Consider the following 18,713-nt stretch of genomic DNA (forward strand, 5'->3'; position numbering starts at 1 on the left):
ACAGCTGACTTTTTAGATTTCTTCCTTGTACTGTTTGACTGTTGTAAATTAATTCCAGGTAATATACTAACACTGGAGCAGATAGAACCTGGAGCAGTTGTGCATGGCAGCCAATCATCATCTATTTTGCATTTTCAAAGCTTATCTGAACAAGCCGAAGATAGAAGCTGATTGGTTACAGTGCATGGCTGCTCCATATTCTGTCTGCTTTAGTTTTAATAAATTCCCCTCATTCTGTAGCATAAGGGTCACATATTAGCCTGCTTTACTAGCTGATATAAGGTATTGTTTTGTGCACATCTTTTGTTCTAGCTTCATATAACCCCAGATACATGCTGTGCATAGGTATTAAACCCTACTAAGAAAACCCGGGAGTAGGGAAAATCATGTCAGAAGGCGTGGCTTGTGAAGTGGTGCAAGGTAGAAGCCATCTCACACGTTAACCTCACAGACTGGATTGGGAGAGTGGCAATTTTCTAAGTGTGCTATACACTATTGGATGGTGATATCAGCTAGCACCCCATTCCTGAGCGCCAGCAGGATTATACACATTCCCCTTCTTTGCCTAGTATTAGGGATTAAACCCTGTTCTAGATAGGTCAGATATGGCATGACGTTTGGACATCAGGTTTTATCTGCTGCCTCACTGGCTGATTTACTGCTATCCTTTCTATGTGTATGTATTGTAGGCTTCACTGCCTGGGCACTGGAAATACTGCTACTGTATACCCAGGACCCACTACCAAAAGCCTTGGTGCCAGAACAGCTGGCATATAAATTACTGGAATTGTCTGAATCCCTTTCCTCTGCCTGGGTGACAGTACAATTTGTGCAAACATTGCTCTGAAGAACTGAAATTTTTTGGTCCATGGTCTGAGCAGTGGTGCCACTTAAGTACTGGTCACTGCAGAGGGGGTTATTTTTCACTACCTTCCTTCCGTCTGAACTGGTGTATATATCGTCCTGTGAGCTTTCAGAAATGTTGCTTGATGCTTGGAGCCCACCAAAACCTATGGTAATTTCTCCTTTGAGCGTTTGAGCATTCTTTAACTCTGTTTGTGCCCCCCTATAACTAGTATACAGATCGCTCTGGAAGCTATCAGAGGTCTTTTTTTCTTGCTGATTCCCTTTGAAACTGGTGTACATATCAGTTTGGAGACTTTGAAAGTCCATGTGTGCTTGCTTCCCATCACAGCTAGTGTATATATCACAAGGATAGCTCAGAGAGTCCTTATTCTCTGTCTGCATACCACCACAAGCAGCATATAAATCTTCTGGAAGAATTTCAGAGTCTCCTTCTTTTGCTTCTGCCTCACCACACCTTGTGTTTTTGTCTTTCTGGAGGCTCTGGACATCTTTGCCTTCTTGTGATCCACTATAAGTGCACAGATCACTTTCCGAGTTCTCTGTCTTGGCCCGAGCACAGCTAGTATATATGTTGCTCTGTAAGCTTTGAAAAGCCTTGTTGTCTGCTTTTGTCCTACAGCTAGTGTGTATATCTCTTCTGAGGTCTAGAGGGTCCTTAATTTTTGCATTAGGCCCACTACAACTTGTGTATATATCACCTTGGAGAATTCCTGTATCCCTGTTTATTTGGGTACCACCACAACTAGTGGATATATTGCTCTTGTTGGTTGAGTTGTTGGTCCTAGCAAACAAATTACTCTCTAAGACATGATCATTCATATTAATGGTCCCCTCCTTCTTGAGAGATCCACTGTCACCTTTTTTTGAAATTGCATATTCCTGCAATTCAATCTCAGTAGAGATCCTTGATGTGCTGGAATCCATTGTTTTACAGTTTATAGCCAAAATGTTGCTATTGGATACTAGTGTCTCATAGCTCCCTAATGAGAGGTTCATGTTGGGCTTGGGTGAGCAAGTTTCACTAAAGCAGTCTTGCGTCATTGGGCTTCCCATGAATGTGTTACAGATGGACCCTTGTGTAACAGGGCTTGTCGTTGACATATTGCTGGTGAACCCTTGCGGGATGGAAGTTCTCACTGATGTATTGTTGGTGAAATCCTTGGAAACACTCCCTGAGGTATTGCTGGCAGATGCCTGTGTGTAAGAGTTTTTCAGTGATGCCTCACTGATAGCCTCTTGGTTCACTGAGCTTTTCACAGATATATTGCTGGTGGACATTTGTGTTATGTAGCTTCTCACTGATGTGTTGCTAGCTAAATTTGATGCATTACTAGCAGCCTCCTGTATGGGGGAGCTTTCTGGTGATGTGGCCCTGGTGGCCTCTTGATTTATCACTGATGTAATGTTGGTTGACTCCTGTGTCATGGTGCTTCTTAATGGCGTATCCCCAGTGGACCCATGTGTTCCAGAGCTTATCAGTGGGTTATTGCTAGTGGGCTCTAGTGTGTGCGAGCTTGTGAGTTGGCTGTTTATTCCAAGCAGGCTGCTGGATGGGCTCCTTTCAGAAGTGTTGCTGTTTGTTTCTTCTTTTGAATCATCTTGGTGAGCTGTAACCGTTGGCAGCTCTGAAAGGTCTATAAAACAAAAAAAAAAAAAAACATTGGTAGGTTATTGATTTAAGTTATTAAATTGAAGAAACAGCTGGCTTGAAAGTTTTTAATGGGCCTTTCATAGCCAAAAAATGGTTACTTTAGGTTTTCTACCTTCTAAAATGTCTACTTTATAATATAAACAATATAAACAAGATGGATTATATGCCAGGAACCCATTTGTTGGGAATTCCTGAAGCCGTAAAGCCACAACTACTGCTATATAGCATTGAAGGCTCTCAAGCAGTGTTAACAAAACTTTGGTCACTTTACCACAATAGTAACCTTATCAACCTGTAACCACTTGCCAACCGCTTATTTACGTCGGCAAAGTGGCTCTCCCAGGCAGAATCACGTTAATAAACGTCATCTGCTTGGGAGGAGCTAGGGGGCGAGTGCGCGCCACCGCCGGCGCAGTCCCGCCCCCGATCGTCAGCGGGGAAGCCAGTGCGGGTGTCAGGCGGCTCCGATTGCCGCCTGACACCGGCGATCTCTCCCCGCTGACGGAGAAGGACGGACAGCTGATGTAAACACAGCCATCCGTCCTTCTCCCTCGGATGATCACAGAGTCTATGTGATCCTTCTATATAGGATCGCATGTCTCTGTGTTCATCTCACACGTCCAACCCCCCCCCCCCCCAACAGTTAGAATCACTCCCCTAGGCTTACATTTAACCCCTTGATCACCTATACTGTTCAGTGGCATCTTAAGAGCATAAAGGGCCCCAGGCAATGCAGTGCACTGGGGCCCCGCCTGCACAATCACCCACGAGAATAAAAATGAAAATTATAAATAAGGAGATATTTATTGGTACAGCAGTGCCAGGCTAATGACAGCTTCCAAGTAGTGCGGCTGGGTCCAGTGAACACACACATGGACGGGAGTCAGACTTGACTGTCCTGTGTGTGCCTGTTCCCGTGGAGGCGGACAGGCATTCCTGCAGTTGTGGGCTCCCCCTCCACGGCCCAAGTGGCCTGATAGCAGTGCAGGGCTGACAGGCGCTTGCCATCTTCTAAGTTTGGGACATAGGAATCGGGACTAATGCTTGGCTGGGGCTGGGTCACTGGGCAGGTGGGGCCCTTCAGGCAAGTGGGGCCAACGGGCAACTGCCCAGCATGCCCATTCAGTAAGATGGCCCTGATACTGTTAACCCCTTTCCCTGCCAGTGTCATTATTACAGTAACAGTGCATATTTTTAGCACTGATTATTGTAGTAATGTCACTGGTCCCCCCAAAAGTGTCAAAAATGTCAGTTAGGGGTCCGATCTGTCCACCGCAAATGTCGCAGTCCCACAAAAAAAAAAAAAAAATCGCAGATCGCCGCCATTACTAGTAAAACAAAAAAAACATAAAAATGACATAAATCTTTCCTGTAGTTAGTAGACACAATAACTTTTGCGCAAACCAATCAAAATACGCTTATTGCGAATTTTTTTTTACCAAAAATATGTAGCAGAAAACAAATTGGCCTAAATTGTTAAAAAAAATGTGATTTTATTTTCTTTTGTTGGGGAATGTTATATAGCAGAATGTAAAAAATATTTTTTTTCTTTTGCAAAATTGTCGCTCTTTTTTGTTTATAGCGCAAAAAAAAACCGCACAGGTGATCAAATACCACGAAAAGAAAGCTCTATTTGTGGGAAAAAAAGGACGTCAATTTTATTTGGGTACAGCGTCGCAAGACCGCGCAATTGTCCGTTAAAGTAACGTAGTGCCGAATTGCAAAATAGAGCCTGGTCATTAAGGGGGAAAATCCTCCGGTCTGAAAGTAGTTAAAGCAGCCTTTCTCGACACAGGGGAACAAAAAAAAAAAAAAAAACTTTCCGGTGTCAGGGAACCCCTGCTAAAAAATGTCTACATCTTCAACTCATGATACATTAGTGTGATGGTCAGTGGGAGGAATGCGCATTATGCAGGCCGGTCAGTGGGAGGAATGCGCATTATGCAGGCCGATCAGTGTGAGGAATGCGCATTATGCAGGCCGGTCAGTGGGAGGAATGCGCATTATGCAGGCCGGTCAGTGGGAGGAATGCGCATTATGCAGGCCGGTCAGTGGGAGGAATGCGCATTATGCAGGCCGGTCAGTGGGAGGAATGCGCATTATGCAGGCCGGTCAGTGGGAGGAATGCGCATTATGCAGGCCGGTCAGTGGGAGGAATGCGCATTATGCAGGCCGGTCAGTGGGAGGGATGCGCATTATGCAGGACGGTCAGTGTGAGGAATGCGCATTATGCAGGCCGGTCAGTGTGAGGAATGCGCATTATGCAGGCCGGTCAGTGGGAGGAATGCGCATTATGCAGGCCGGTCAGTGGGAGGAATGCGCATTATGCAGGCCGGTCAGTGGGAGGAATGCGCATTATGCAGGCCGGTCAGTGGGAGGAATGTGCATTATGCAGGCCGGTCAGTGGGAGGAATGCGCATTATGCAGGCCGGTCAGTGGGAGGAATGCGCAATATGCAGGCCGGTCAGTGGGAGGAATGTGCATTATGCAGGCCGGTCAGTGGGAGGAATGTGCATTATGCAGGCCGGTCAGTGGGAGGAATGCGCATTATGCAGGCCGGTCAGTGGGAGGAATGCGCATTATGCAGGCCGGTCAGTGGGAGGAATGCGCATTATGCAGGCCGGTCAGTGGGAGGAATGCGCATTATGCAGGCCGGTCAGTGGGAGAAATGCGCATTATGCAGGCCACAGACGGTGCAAATGTCTTTTCTTCTGCAAACCATGGGTTGCAGGAAAGAATTTTGCATGATTGCCCCATCACCTTAGTACATTCAGCCTGCCCATACAGAATTTGAATCTCAGCCAGTTCCTGATGAACCGGCCCAAATTTGAATGGTTCGCCTTACACTTGTAGTCATTAGGAAGAATTACCCCTTTACAGACAGCTAAAAAGATCAATGGTGTCAGTGGGATTTTATCTGAGAGGCAGAAATTGCTCAAGTAACCCCTAGCAACCTCTGGAGAAACCCTAGGGTTCCATGGAACATTGGTTGAGAAACCCTGATTTATAGTGTCACCTGTATATTTCATGTGTGCAAAAGTGAGGATAACTACAAGTTTGTACCACACAGCCATAACTATGGGTGATGGGGCACCATAGCAAAACTATTACAGGGTCACCCATTGCTGTCAGCATTTTATCTAGGCATAGATTATATCAATTGCATTCATAGAACTCATATAGAGGTTCTCAAACTATACAATATATATTATATTTATCCAAATGTATTTGCTGAATTATATTGTTACTTGCATGAATCATTTTGTTGCCAGATAGTGCTGCCCCCCCCCACCCCGGGTTTCAGGGCCAAGCAGAAGTTGCCTGGTCTTCTATGGCTACAGATTCATCCTTGGCAACACAATTTGGGAAACCATGTTTTAAAAGTAATAAAGTAAGCCTAGACTGCTCATTGACAATAGAGGGTGGCCCTACACAATATTTTGGCCCTCTGTGTTCTGCATCTTCCAAAAGCTCCATAAACATGCACACACGCAGCTCCATAAACATGTACACACACAGCTCCATAAACATGCACACACGCAGCTCCATAAACATGCACACAGGCAGCTCCATAAACATGCACACACACAGCTCCATAAACATGCACACACACAGCTCCATAAACATTCACACACACAGCTCCATAAACATGCACACACACAGCTCCATAAACATGCACACACACAGCTCCATAAACATGCACACACACAGCTCCATAAACATGCACACACACAGCTCCATAAACATGCACACACACAGCTCCATAAACATGCACGGACGCAAGCTCCATAAACATGTACACATATGTGTGTACATATATTCGCCATGGAAAGGGGAGGCAGGAGCAGCTGCTAGACACTCATTTCTAAAGACATGCATGAGCTCCGGACCTCACCTGATAATTGCCTATGGTAATAATGTGTGTGGAAAAACATTGCAATGTTTGTGTGTAAAAATAGAACTAAAAGGCGCTCTATTGTGAAGGATGGCATGCAAACTTTTATTTACATGGACTTGGAATCTTATCTCATAATTATCAGAAAGTTCAAGACTTGATTGTAAAAAGTAGAAAGAACATTTGAATGACATACTTACATGAGACTATGGCTTTCCTTAGCTGTTCAAACACTTTCTGGTCACCTTGAACATCTTTATAGGCAAACATATGCCTTAGTTCTTTTGGGTAATATTGGAATGGCAGCTCTACCAAGACCGGAATCAAACGCCCATTGCCATGTGGAGCCAATGCCAGAAACTGCTGCATTTGATATTGGCACCATGGGTCTGAGCGAGAGCTAGAGGTCAGCAGCAGTATCCAGCAGTGACTGTTTTCTGCACCGTCTGTCATCTCTGTTGGAATGGCTCCACCAGGATTCATGTCCCGCATAGGCAGGAAGCAACGCAAACTTTCTGGCTGCTTCTGTAGGTACAAGAGCAATGCATGAGCATAAGAAAAGTCCTGTTCACTGGAGCAAATATATATGTCATACAGCTTCTGCCAACGGGCACTGTTCTCTGGCCACACAAGGACTCTCTCAGGGGCTGGTATGGTAGTTCTCGTTGTCACAGGTCTTCTAGGCGGATTGCAGCTATGGGTCGATGTTGGCTTACTTTCCTTAACACCCATATTTAAAACCCTGCAAAAAAAAGAAATGTATGGTATGATATATATAAGGCAGTTGTGTACGAGAGATTTTGCACACGGCCCTAAAGGCCTAAAGCTGGCTACACAGTATACAATTTTTATTGTTCAATTTCCTTTAGATTTACCTTCAACTACTGTATGTAGTGCAAGGGCCTGTCTGATTGCAAACATTTTGAAAGTGTTTAGGTTTTACCTCATTATATGGTTTTGGTAAAATCTAAAGAAAAATTGTAGAATGTGTAGGCAGCTTTAAGCCTCGTACACACGATCAGATTATCGGACAAATTTTCTTTAGATTTTTGTTGCATGCTAGTCTCATATGGAAAGTGAAGAGGTTACTTTCATATGAAAATTCTCGTACAACAGAATTCAACTTCAGAAGTGATGTCATGTGTTGAATTGTTTTGTATGTGTTCTTTAGTTTCCGAGCATGTCTAGTCTTGCTCTTATGATTTTTTTCGGACGAAAACTGTACTAATAAAACGAAAATCAGACGTTGTGTTCACGTATGATAAAAATTTTATAGCCTGCACATCCAGTTTTTGTCGTACGAAAATTCGTAATCGGCTGTCGAAAGCACCATACTAACTATTCGAAAATCAGCAGATAGTTCGTCAGACGAAATTTTACTTCCGATTTTCTTATCGTGTGTACGGGCCTTTACTCTGACCCTGGTCCCTCATTTCCTGCACCAAAGAAGCGCCACTGCAATTTTTATAAGCTAGAAGATGCTTTTGTGTTCCCAAGTTGTATTTCTGAACCAAATATATTTAGCTATATTTTTTTCCAATATATCAAATTGGCAAAGTGCTCTGAAAAGTTAATTTGAGAAATGAGTTTAGGTAGTTGGAAAGTCAGCTCAAATAGCAGTAATATTTGGTAATCTGTGATAGCCATATTTTACAGCTCCCCTTTTCCTAGTCTCCGAAGGAACAAATATGTAAACTTTTATAATCCAAGTATACGGTATACCTCTGCTAGCAAAAGTCTGCACAGGACCTGTACAGAGGAAATACACATAACAGATGGGGATGGGGGTGGTGCTGTGAATTCTACAGATGCATGCAAAAATAACAGGAAAATGTGCTGTGCATTTTTGCAAAGTTTGGTTGCAATAGAGCAGGATCCCTTGATTGCCTGGTCTAATCTTCCTGATGGTGTGATTTGCTGTTATTCTGTACATTCTACAGGGGATACAACTTCACTGTGTTTGCTGTGCATTCAATATACCAAACATTACAGGTTTTCTATCTATACAGTGCTAAATAGTCTATACTTAAAGTGATTTATATACATTCTACACCCCTTTCTGTGATATACAAACTTCACATTTACACTGAGACTGGGTTCACATATGCTGCGGCCGCGGTTCACAGCAGGGGGTCCGGTCACAGGGTGTCCCTGTTAACTGATTCAGGTGCAAATCCGGTCCAAATTTGTGCCTGAATTCGCACCTGAATAGGAACCAAAGATGCATACATAGGACCCTTTTTAAATGCATAACTCGGCCGCCCCCGGGCTGTGTGAACCGGCTCCATTGAGAGTCAGTCACACTCTCAAGTCATGCGAATTTGGATGTGGGGAAACCCACCTCCAATTCACATATGTGTGAACCCAGCATGAGTTATATGTTTTTTACACAACACTGTGATTTCCAGATTTTAACATTTACACTTTGCTGTATGTTCTATACTTCACATTTAAGGTATAGACCTTGCACCTTCACTGTGCTATAGATTCTATACTTCACACTGTGATTTACAAACTTCACACCTACACAGTACTGCAAGATCTATACTGCAAGATCTATACTGCACGATCTATACTGCATCATCTATACTGCATCATCTATACTGCAGACCTCTCCAGTATGTATACTGCATTTTTCTACACATTGTATTGTACATTCCAAACTCCACACTGTACAAATCTTTATACTATTTGCATTGTTACCATATTGTAAAGACTGTGCATTACATGCTGCGTTTCGTACAGATTTGGCAATTCTCCACTCTATTAACTGTGCTTTGCATTCTGTACTCCACCCTGCCACAGCCTATATAATTCTGTAATTGGCACTGCTGAACTCTGCTCTACAGTATATCCCGGTCTCCTGGCCTGCGGCCAGCTATCCGAATACCAGATTGCATTTATGTGCAAAGGAAAGTAAGTGATTGGCGCTGTCAAACGTAGGGTATTTGAACAAATAGATAAGGTGGGTTTAATGATTAGTGAATATCTATTATGGTGTATGGGGTTAATTATTGTGAAGTATAGTGATAGTGCTATTCCAAAATTGATAAATATTAGTACTAAAAAATATATAATAAATAGAAAACTCCTTTGCAGTGTATGGCAATAGTGCAAAATAACACACACACATATATATATATATATATATATATATATATATATATATATATATATATATATATATATATATATATATATATATATATAATATATGTGTGTGTGTTTCTAAAGAAAGGTGCAAAGTGTCCAAAAAATTGAGAGGTGTGTTGCCTCAAATTTATAAGAAAAGAAAGTGCAATAAGTGCTGTGTCTAACAGGTGTAATCACCTATAACAAAATTAGATATGATTATAAAAAGAATTCAATTGTTCCAACTGTCCCCAAATAAGAGGTATACTACAGCTGGATGAATGAATAAAAAACAAGTGAGCTAACTGGATATATATCCGTAATTATGTGTGACTCCAATATCAACTAAAAAATTAAATAGCATGTGAAAAGTAAAAAATCAATAAAAGGTGCAAATCCAGTGATGTGACAATTGATGTCCCATACAATACCATATAATAATAAATACGTGTTATATCGAAGGTTAAAAAAGGCTATATGATTCCATAATAAAATTCATAATGTTCATACAGCCTATAATCAATATATATAAATCCACAAAAAGTGCAAACACAAATTTGTATAGAAGTGTCCAATATTCTTATAATAGTGCAAAGTACATAGAAGGTCTTAGGGTGCTCTTTTTTGTTGTGGCCCGGAGTGCAGTGGGTGAGCGAAAAGATAAGGTGCTCCCCCTCTCCTTAGGTCCCACGCTTACCAGAGTAAAGTACCCCTACAGGGGTGGACCGGGGATCGATGTTGGGGATCGCTCCCTCACATCGGTGATCTGGTCCCTGGTTCCGCCCAGTCTCCTCAGTCGCACTCCAACTCAGTACAAACGTGGCTTACAGCATCGATATCCCAATCAGTTGGAAATAACCAGAATAATCCCGGGGCATGTATAAGAGAAAAGATGCTTCCAATAGTGAAGGATTGCTTTTAAATCCTTTATTTCATGTACAAAGACAAGTACTCACATAAGCAGCTTCAAAACAATGTATCCGTATGGCATAGGAGCCGCAACTTCCTCTCTAGCGGTGTGCGCTTGGAAACGCTTGGAAACTCTGAGAGCGTGACCACATCACTTCCGTCTACTGATCCAGAGGCTTGGGACGCATATCCGGCGGTTGATACGCACGCCGTTTCCAAGCGCCCACCGCTAGAGAGGAAGTTGCGGCTCCTATGCCATACGGATACATTGTTTTGAAGCTGCTTATGTGAGTACTTGTCTTTGTACATGAAATAAAGGATTTAAAAGCAATCCTTCACTATTGGAAGCATCTTTTCTCTTATACATGCCCCGGGATTATTCTGGTTATTTCCAACTGATTGGGATATCGATGCTGTAAGCCACGTTTGTACTGAGTTGGGAGTGCGACTGAGGAGACTGGGCGGAACCAGGGACCAGATCACCGCTGTGAGGGAGCGATCCCCAACATCGATCCCCGGTCCACCCCTGTAGGGGTACTTTACTCTGGTAAGCGTGGGACCTAAGGAGAGGGGGAGCACCTTATCTTTTCGCTCACCCACTGCACTCCGGGCCACAACAAAAAAGAGCACCCTAAGACCTTCTATGGACTTTGCACTATTATAAGAATATTGGACACTTCTATACAAATTTGTGTTTGCACTTTTTGTGGATTTATATATATTGATTATAGGCTGTATGAACATTATGAATTTTATTATGGAATCATATAGCCTTTTTTAACCTTCGATATAACACGTATTTATTATTATATGGTATTGTATGGGACATCAATTGTCACATCACTGGATTTGCACTTTTTATTGATTTTTTACTTTTCACATGCTATTTAATTTTTTAGTTGATATTGGAGTCACACATAATTACGGATATATATCCAGTTAGCTCACTCGTTTTTTATTCAATCATCCAGCTGTAGTATACCTCTTATTTGGGGACAGTTGGAACAATTGAATTCTTTTTATAATCATATCTAATTTTGTTATAGGTGATTACACCTGTTAGACACAGCACTTATTGCACTTTCGTTTTTTATAAATTTGAGGCAACACACCTCTCAATTTTTTGGACACTTTGTACCTTTCTTTAGAAACATATATATATATATATATATATATATATATATATATATATATATATATATATATATATATATATATAATAGTTATTTTGCACTATTGCCATACACTGCAAAGGAGTTTTCTATTTATTATATATTTTTTAGTACTAATATTTATCAATTTTGGAATAGCACTATCACTTTACTTCACAATAATTAACCCCATACAGTACACCATAATAGATATTGACTAATCATTTAACCCACCTTATCTATTTGTTCAAATACCCTACGTTTGACAGCGCCAATCATTTACTTTCCTTTGCACATACATTCGATACATCCCATATTGGGCTGTATTTTTTAAGTGGGCCGCAGCCAACTTTTGGGTTTATAGCTTTTATCCTAAGCGCGGATCTGTTGGTTTTTATCCAGATTGCATTTATCATTGCAATCTTTGCTCTTTCCAAAATGTTTTCTATTTTCTTTCTCCCATGTTATTGACCATAAATGCCAACCCTTTATTTTTATTTTTTTAACTTGAAATGAAAAGTAAAAGAACATTCTTGGCTGGTAAAGGGAAACTCAAATGTGGAGTTTTTAAATAGCCAGCTTTTCCAAGCACAGAGAAATTCCTGTCTATTTTAAACCTTTCCTTCACATTTTACTGCCAATACAACTGACCTGCTGATGACTTTAGAAACTTGTTGCAAAATCTTTATGCTGACTGATGTAAAACCAGTCCCAGCGAGGAAGAGTTTGAGCAACGGACTGACTATTTATAACAACCAATCAGCCTCTCCAATTACTTTACAATAAAGTGCACCATAAAATATAATTAGTTCAAAATAAGTCCAAACATTTCAGCCACCTTGACTCTAAGCCTCCGTTCACATTAGGTCGCTCCGACTTAGGGGGCGACCTGTGAAGTCGCGTGCAGCGCGACTTCGGCGAAACTTGCACGGACTTCACATAATGGAAGTCAATGCAAGTCGCCTCCAGGTCGCCCCGAAGTAGTACAGGACCCTTTTTCTAAGTCGGAGCGACTTGTGTCGCTCCTATTAGAACGGTTCCTGTACTACACAATGGGAGCGTGAGGACCGCGACTTGTCAGGCTGACAAGTCGCGGTCCAAGTCGTACCAGTGTGAATGCTGTCTAAGGGGTCTATTTATGTTTAGTCTGTTTATTTGGATTTTCAAAATTTGGGAAACAATAGGAAAAATTCCAAATATTCCAGGAGGCGTTCTACAGTTCAAGAAGCAATGCATTCAAAACAATGTTTGATCAGGTTATTAAAATTAAGAACTAAAAGGCGAAACATTTTTTGTCATATTGGATAGAATAAGGGCTCCTACACACTATGTGTCCGTCAAACGGACTCCGTTTATCTCAGCGGGGGATCAATCCGCCGATCCCCCGCTGAGCAGGAGGATGACAGCTGTTCTCCGCACTGTGTGCAGAGATACAGCTGTCAGTTCCCCATACATCTCTATGGGGGAATTGGATGGGAACGGACCGTCGGTTCGTTCTCATCCGATCCGCTGGACGGATGGAAAATAGGGTTTCCATCCGTCCAGATTTGACAGATCGGATGTCAGCGGACATGTCTCCGCTGACATCCGATGCCCCATAGGGATGCATGGGGGGACCGTTCAGATCCGCCAAAAAAACGGACAGGCAGATCTGGACGGTCCGCCTGTGTGAAAGAGCCCTTAGGGTTATATTTTTTTGCCATTGGTGTCCCATTGGGGAGATTTTTGTTCACTTCCTGTCCCATAGCCAAAATAAGAAGTGAAGAAAATCCTCCAAAGTGAGGATGAAAGCAGAACCTCTAACTGGCATAGGGGTAACCTCCTTTTTAGCTTATAGAATAGGGTTTGGGGAACCCCTCTAATCCCACACAATTTTTAGATGCAGCCTTTCACAGATTGGTGAACCTCTGCTCATCTTTACTTCTGAGACACTCTGACTCTCTAGGATGCCTTTTTTAGACTCAATCATATTACTGACCTGTTGCTATATAACCTAATTAGTTGCAAAATGTTCTTCCAGCTCTTCCTTGTTAATGTAGTGTTACCCCCCCCCCCCCCCCACAGGAGCCGCTGGTTGATTTGCTTGTTCCAGCACTGTTTGAGGCCTCAACCTCACTGACACCACCAGTATATCATCTGTCTTTCAGCTTCAATAAGTAGAACAAAAATTTGACTCACACCTCTATAGAAATTAGCATAATGCATTGGCAAGTTAAAATCAACCCACATAAAGTATAGTATTGGAAACACAACTAGATCCATAGAGTTACTTGCAGTGGTTTTACATTTTAGCATATACTGTGACCCCCAACAGCATAAACTGTTGCTCTCCTCATAAGATGAGCTGCAGCAAGTGACATCAAAGTGTAAAAAAACTGAGTAGGGCTAGGTCACTTGGAAGCTCACTATAAGGAACTAATCATTATTATTATATAGGATTTATATAGCGCCGACAGTTTACGCAGCGCTTTACAACTTGAGGCTAGACAGTACAAATACAATACACTTTAATACAGTAGGAATCAGAGGGCCCTGCTCGTTAGAGCTTACAATCTAGGAGGGAGGGTCAAGAGATACAAGGAGGTAATAACTGTGGGGGATGGGCTGATGGAGAAAATAAAATTACAGTTGTTAGGTGGAGGCCAGATAGGTTTCCCTGAAGAGATGTGTTTTCAGGGATCGTCTGAAAGTAAAAAAAGTAGGAGATAGTCGGACAGATTGGGGTAGAGCATTCCAGAGGATGGGAGAGGCTCGGGAAAAGTCCTGGAGGCGAGCATGCGGAAGAGGTTACAAGGCAGCTAGAGAGCAGGAGGTCCTGGGAGGAATGAAGAGAACAAGCTGGTTGGTATTTTGAGACCAGATTAGTTATGTAGCTGGGCGCCAAGTTATGGATGGCTTTGTAAGTTATGGTTAGTAACTTGAATTTAATTTGTTGGTTGAGTGGCAGCCAATGGAGGGATTGGCAAAGAGGGGTAGCAGACACAGAGCGGTTTGCAAGGTGGATGAGCCTGACAGCAGTGTTCATGATGGACTGAAGGGGGGATAGTCTATTTAAAGGTAAGCCAATGAGAAGGGGGTTGCCTAATTCTAGGCCTGTGGCAACTGTATCAATGTCAATATGGATCTACCCTCAGGATAAAGTAATCTGGATTCAGTTGTTAGCATTCATTTTCTGCCGGTTAAGTTGGGGCCTTTGAAGACGTTGGGCCGAGTGAATAAGGTATGTTTAGGACGTTAATAGTTGCAATCTTGCACCTTATAGGTCGGGCTGAAAGAGATAGGGGTTCTTTAGGATACAACTTCAGCAGTTAAGTAAGAAACAGGCAAAAGTGGCCAAGCTGGGCCTAATACAGCAGCAGCAGAATGATGGACAGTTGTGTGTGTAGTATTTTGGGAAAAAACACAAGCTTCTTGCAAGTGAACAATATAAACAATGTCAGAATTCCAGCTTAACTGTGGGGCTGCGACCCTCTCACCACTCTCCCTTGGGATTTCCTTCAGCGACCAGCAGAGACGTTAAAGGTGCCCCCCTTTGATGTATTATGTCTGACGGGAAAGATGATGTGTAACGTAGCAGCAGGACGCCTCCCTTGCTCCTGTAGAAGGCCTGGGCAGTGGATACTGGGATCACTGGTTGGTGATTCAGACTAGCACCAGAGCAGCCGACGGTGTTGATTTAGTCTAACTCAGTCCAGCAGTCTGTGTCAGGTTCCAGCAGAATCTACTCGCCAACTCCTTCTTCCCTTAGCAGGTCACAAACAGCACCTCTACTCAACAACCGCTCTCCAGTTGGGAGCTGCCCCCAATTCCTCCCCTTCGCTTCCTGGGCATTTCTTTTTATACCCCACTCCTGTCCGCTCCTCCTACTCTCAGGTACACTTTGGTACAAAATAGTTCTTTTCCCTGCAGTGGCTCCACTCTCAGCCCAAACTACTTTTCCCAGCTGCCGCCATCCTGTAGAAGAAAAAGAGTCCTGCATAGTCCAGTAACATCAATTCCTGTTGCGTTAGTGCCACTCACTTTGCCAGATTTTTGTTGCCCTGTCCCAACTTTTTTGAAATGCGTTGCTGCCATAAATTTTAAAGTTTTTTTTTTAAATTTGCTATTGTGAATAAAATATGGGTTTATAAGATTTTTAAATCATTGCAATTTTTTTTTTTTGTAAATTTTACGCAGCATCCTGACTTTTTGGAATTGAGTTTGCACTAGGGCACGTGTCTAACTCATTTAATTTGATCCTCGCACCTATCCTCCCCCTCATCTCTGCCCTCACTTTGTCTCAGTAGTCGCTGCAGAGAGGAAGTCAGAACTCGTTCTACAGATCCTGCACCTCTCTGTGCAGCCACAGCACCCCTTCATCTCCGCCTCCCCTGGTCTCAGCTATTAGCCCTCCTCTGGTCCTCCTCCAGACCCTGCACTTTTTCCTCAGCTCTGCCCTCAGCTTCTTCCTGACAGCAGGGAGATGCACTGTGATGTAAGGGAGGGCGGGGGGACTCTTGACTTCTGATGGTGGGTTGGCTATTGATATCTGATGTAAGGCAGGGGGGTGGGGTGCTCTGGACATCTAATCCTACAGATACAACCGGCCCTTTGAGGGAGTGGATACGGCACTTAATGAAATGGAGTTCGACACCCCTGCACTAGGGGGGATCAGGTATTTGGGATACCCAAATAGGGAACAGGGCAGAATCTTCCTAAAAGAGGACCCAATTGCTGCTTATGAGGAAATCTTTTTCCTCCCCAGGGTCACCAGAGCTAGTTCCCCAATTGGACGAGTTCCTCTCTATTACTGTTCTGGGGAAACCCCACATTTTGGGAATTTTGTTCACTTTCAATGATAATGGTAGACATGACAAAAAAAGAGAGGGTGAATTTCCCTAACGGGAGCAGAAATGTAATCACCAATGTGATCTGACAAAACTCTGAAAGACATGCCAAAGAAGCAGTTCTATTTTTAAAACAATCGTTTGCACAGCACATATTTTGTACATACCATGTCACCCTGTACATTAGTAAAATAACTGAACAGAATGTGTTGATGACTGCGGCCTTCTCACAGCAAAGACAAACTATCAGGAAAACCCCAAGGGTTCAATTCATAAAAAATTAATGTAGCCATTCGTCCAGTGAATTTGTATGGGCATTCAGTCTGTGCGAATTGGGCAAAAACGAATGTTATCGGGCTATTTTCACTTCGGAATGTTCCTTTATTATGGGCAGTAGTAAAATACCGCATTGTGGTTACTAGATGGAGCTGAAGACCATAGGAAATACATGCATTTTTTGTAACAATAGATCTTCTGTCCAGCGTATACAGTCAGGTCCATAAATATTGGGACATCGACACAATTCGAATCTTTTTGGCTCTATACACCACCACAATGGATTTGAAATGAAACATACAAGATGTTCTTTAACTGCAGACGTTCAGCTCTAATTTGAGGGTATTTACATCCAAATCAGGTGAACGGTGTAGGAATTACAACAGTTTGTATATGTGCCTCCCACGTTTTAAGGGACCAAAAGTAATGGGACAGATTAACAATCATAAATCAAACTTTCACTTTTTAATACTTGGTTGCAAATCCTTTGCAGTCAATTACAGCCTGAAGTCTGGAACGCATAGACATCACCAGATGCTGGGTTTCATCCCTGGTGATGCTCTGCCAGGCCTCTACTGCAACTGTCTTCAGTTCCTGCATGTTCTTGGGGCATTTTCCCTTCAGTTTTGTCTTCAGCAAGTGAAATGCATGCTCAGTCGGATTCAGGTCAGGTGATTGACTTGGCCACTGCATAACATTCCACTTCTTTCCCTTAAAAAACTCTTTGGTTGCTTTTGCAGTATGCTTTGGGTCATTGTCCATCTGCACTGTGAAGCGCCGTCCAATGAGTTCTGAAGCATTTGGCTGAATATGAGCAGATAATATTGCCCGAAACACTTCAGAATTCATCCTGCTGCTTTTGTCAGCAGTCACATCATCAATAAATACAAGAGAACCAGTTCCATTGGCAGCCATACATGCCCACGCCATGACACTACCACCACCATGCTTCACTGATGAGGTGGTATGCTTTAGATCATGGGTGTCCAACCTTTTGGCTTCTCTGGGCCACATTGTGTGTACAAAAATTTTCTCGGGCCGCATAAAAAATATATAATTTAGTTACGGTATATAAGTAATAAAATGCCGCCGCGCCCTTCCCGTGCTGCCATGACCCAGCCTGCACTAATTTAACACAACTAGAGGATGATGAAATGAAATAGAATCAGTATACAGAGGTTTACTTCTTCTGAGAGATATTAAAGGAACACTCTAACCACCATGACCACTTCAGTGATTTGAAGTGGTCATGGTGGTAGGATGTCAGAAACACTGCACATGCTGGGATACTTACAGTTATGTGTTGGGGGATAGTTGCACCCCTAGCACATATCACTTAGGTAGCCAGAAAATGTCATGTCCTCATTCATACATGTATGAACAAGGACATGACATATTATGACAAAACACAACTAGTTATTAAAAAAACATATTGCAACAAATTACACACGCTCATGCACATACCTTTTCTACTTATTTTGCAGACTGCTGGCGATTACTGCTGGCGGGTACTGCTAGTACGGTTACTGCTGGCGGATACTCCTAACGGTTACTGCTAGCAGTTAATGCTGGTGGGTAATGCTGGTGGGTAATGCTGGTGGGTACTGCTGGCAGTCACTGCTGGTGGGTAATTCTGGCAGTTACTGCTCGTGATTACTGATAGCGGATACTGCTGGCGGTTACTGCTGGCAGTTTCTGCTGGTGGGTAATGCTGGTAGGTACTGCTGGCAGTTACTGCTGGTGGGTAATTCTGGCAGTTACTGCTGGTGATTACTGCTGGCAGGTAGTGCTGGTGGGTACTGCTGGCAGGTAGTGTTGGTGGGTAATGCTGGCGGTTACTGCTGGCGGGTACTGCTGGACCTACAGGCAATGGCCAACAGGATCCACAGGCCATGGCCAACAGGACCCACAGGCCATGGCCCGCTCCCAGCAGAACCCACAGGCAGTGGCCAGAAGGACCCACAGGCCGTGGCCAGCAGGACCCACAGGCCATGGCCCACTCCCAG

At 43.0% G+C, this 18,713-nt stretch overlaps 1 protein-coding gene across 1 annotated transcript in view; it reads right to left on the bottom strand.

The window, feature by feature from the left end:
* Nucleotides 1-624: 624 nt before the first annotated feature.
* Nucleotides 625-18,713, bottom strand: part of TIRAP (TIR domain containing adaptor protein) — a gene marked incomplete at its 3' end in the record, with an annotated part of 55,461 nt that continues 37,372 nt past the window's right edge. The window contains exons 2-3 of the mRNA XM_082273503.1: nucleotides 6,614-7,155; nucleotides 625-2,501 (exon numbers count right to left, since the gene is read on the bottom strand). Coding sequence (XP_082129629.1) covers nucleotides 625-2,501; nucleotides 6,614-7,155 — 2,419 coding nt within the window. The remainder of the gene's footprint in view (nucleotides 2,502-6,613; nucleotides 7,156-18,713) is intronic.

This window comes from Pelophylax lessonae (assembly GCF_965119305.1).
Source record: "Pelophylax lessonae genome assembly, chromosome: 12".
In the NCBI taxonomy this organism is placed as follows: domain Eukaryota; kingdom Metazoa; phylum Chordata; class Amphibia; order Anura; family Ranidae; genus Pelophylax; species Pelophylax lessonae.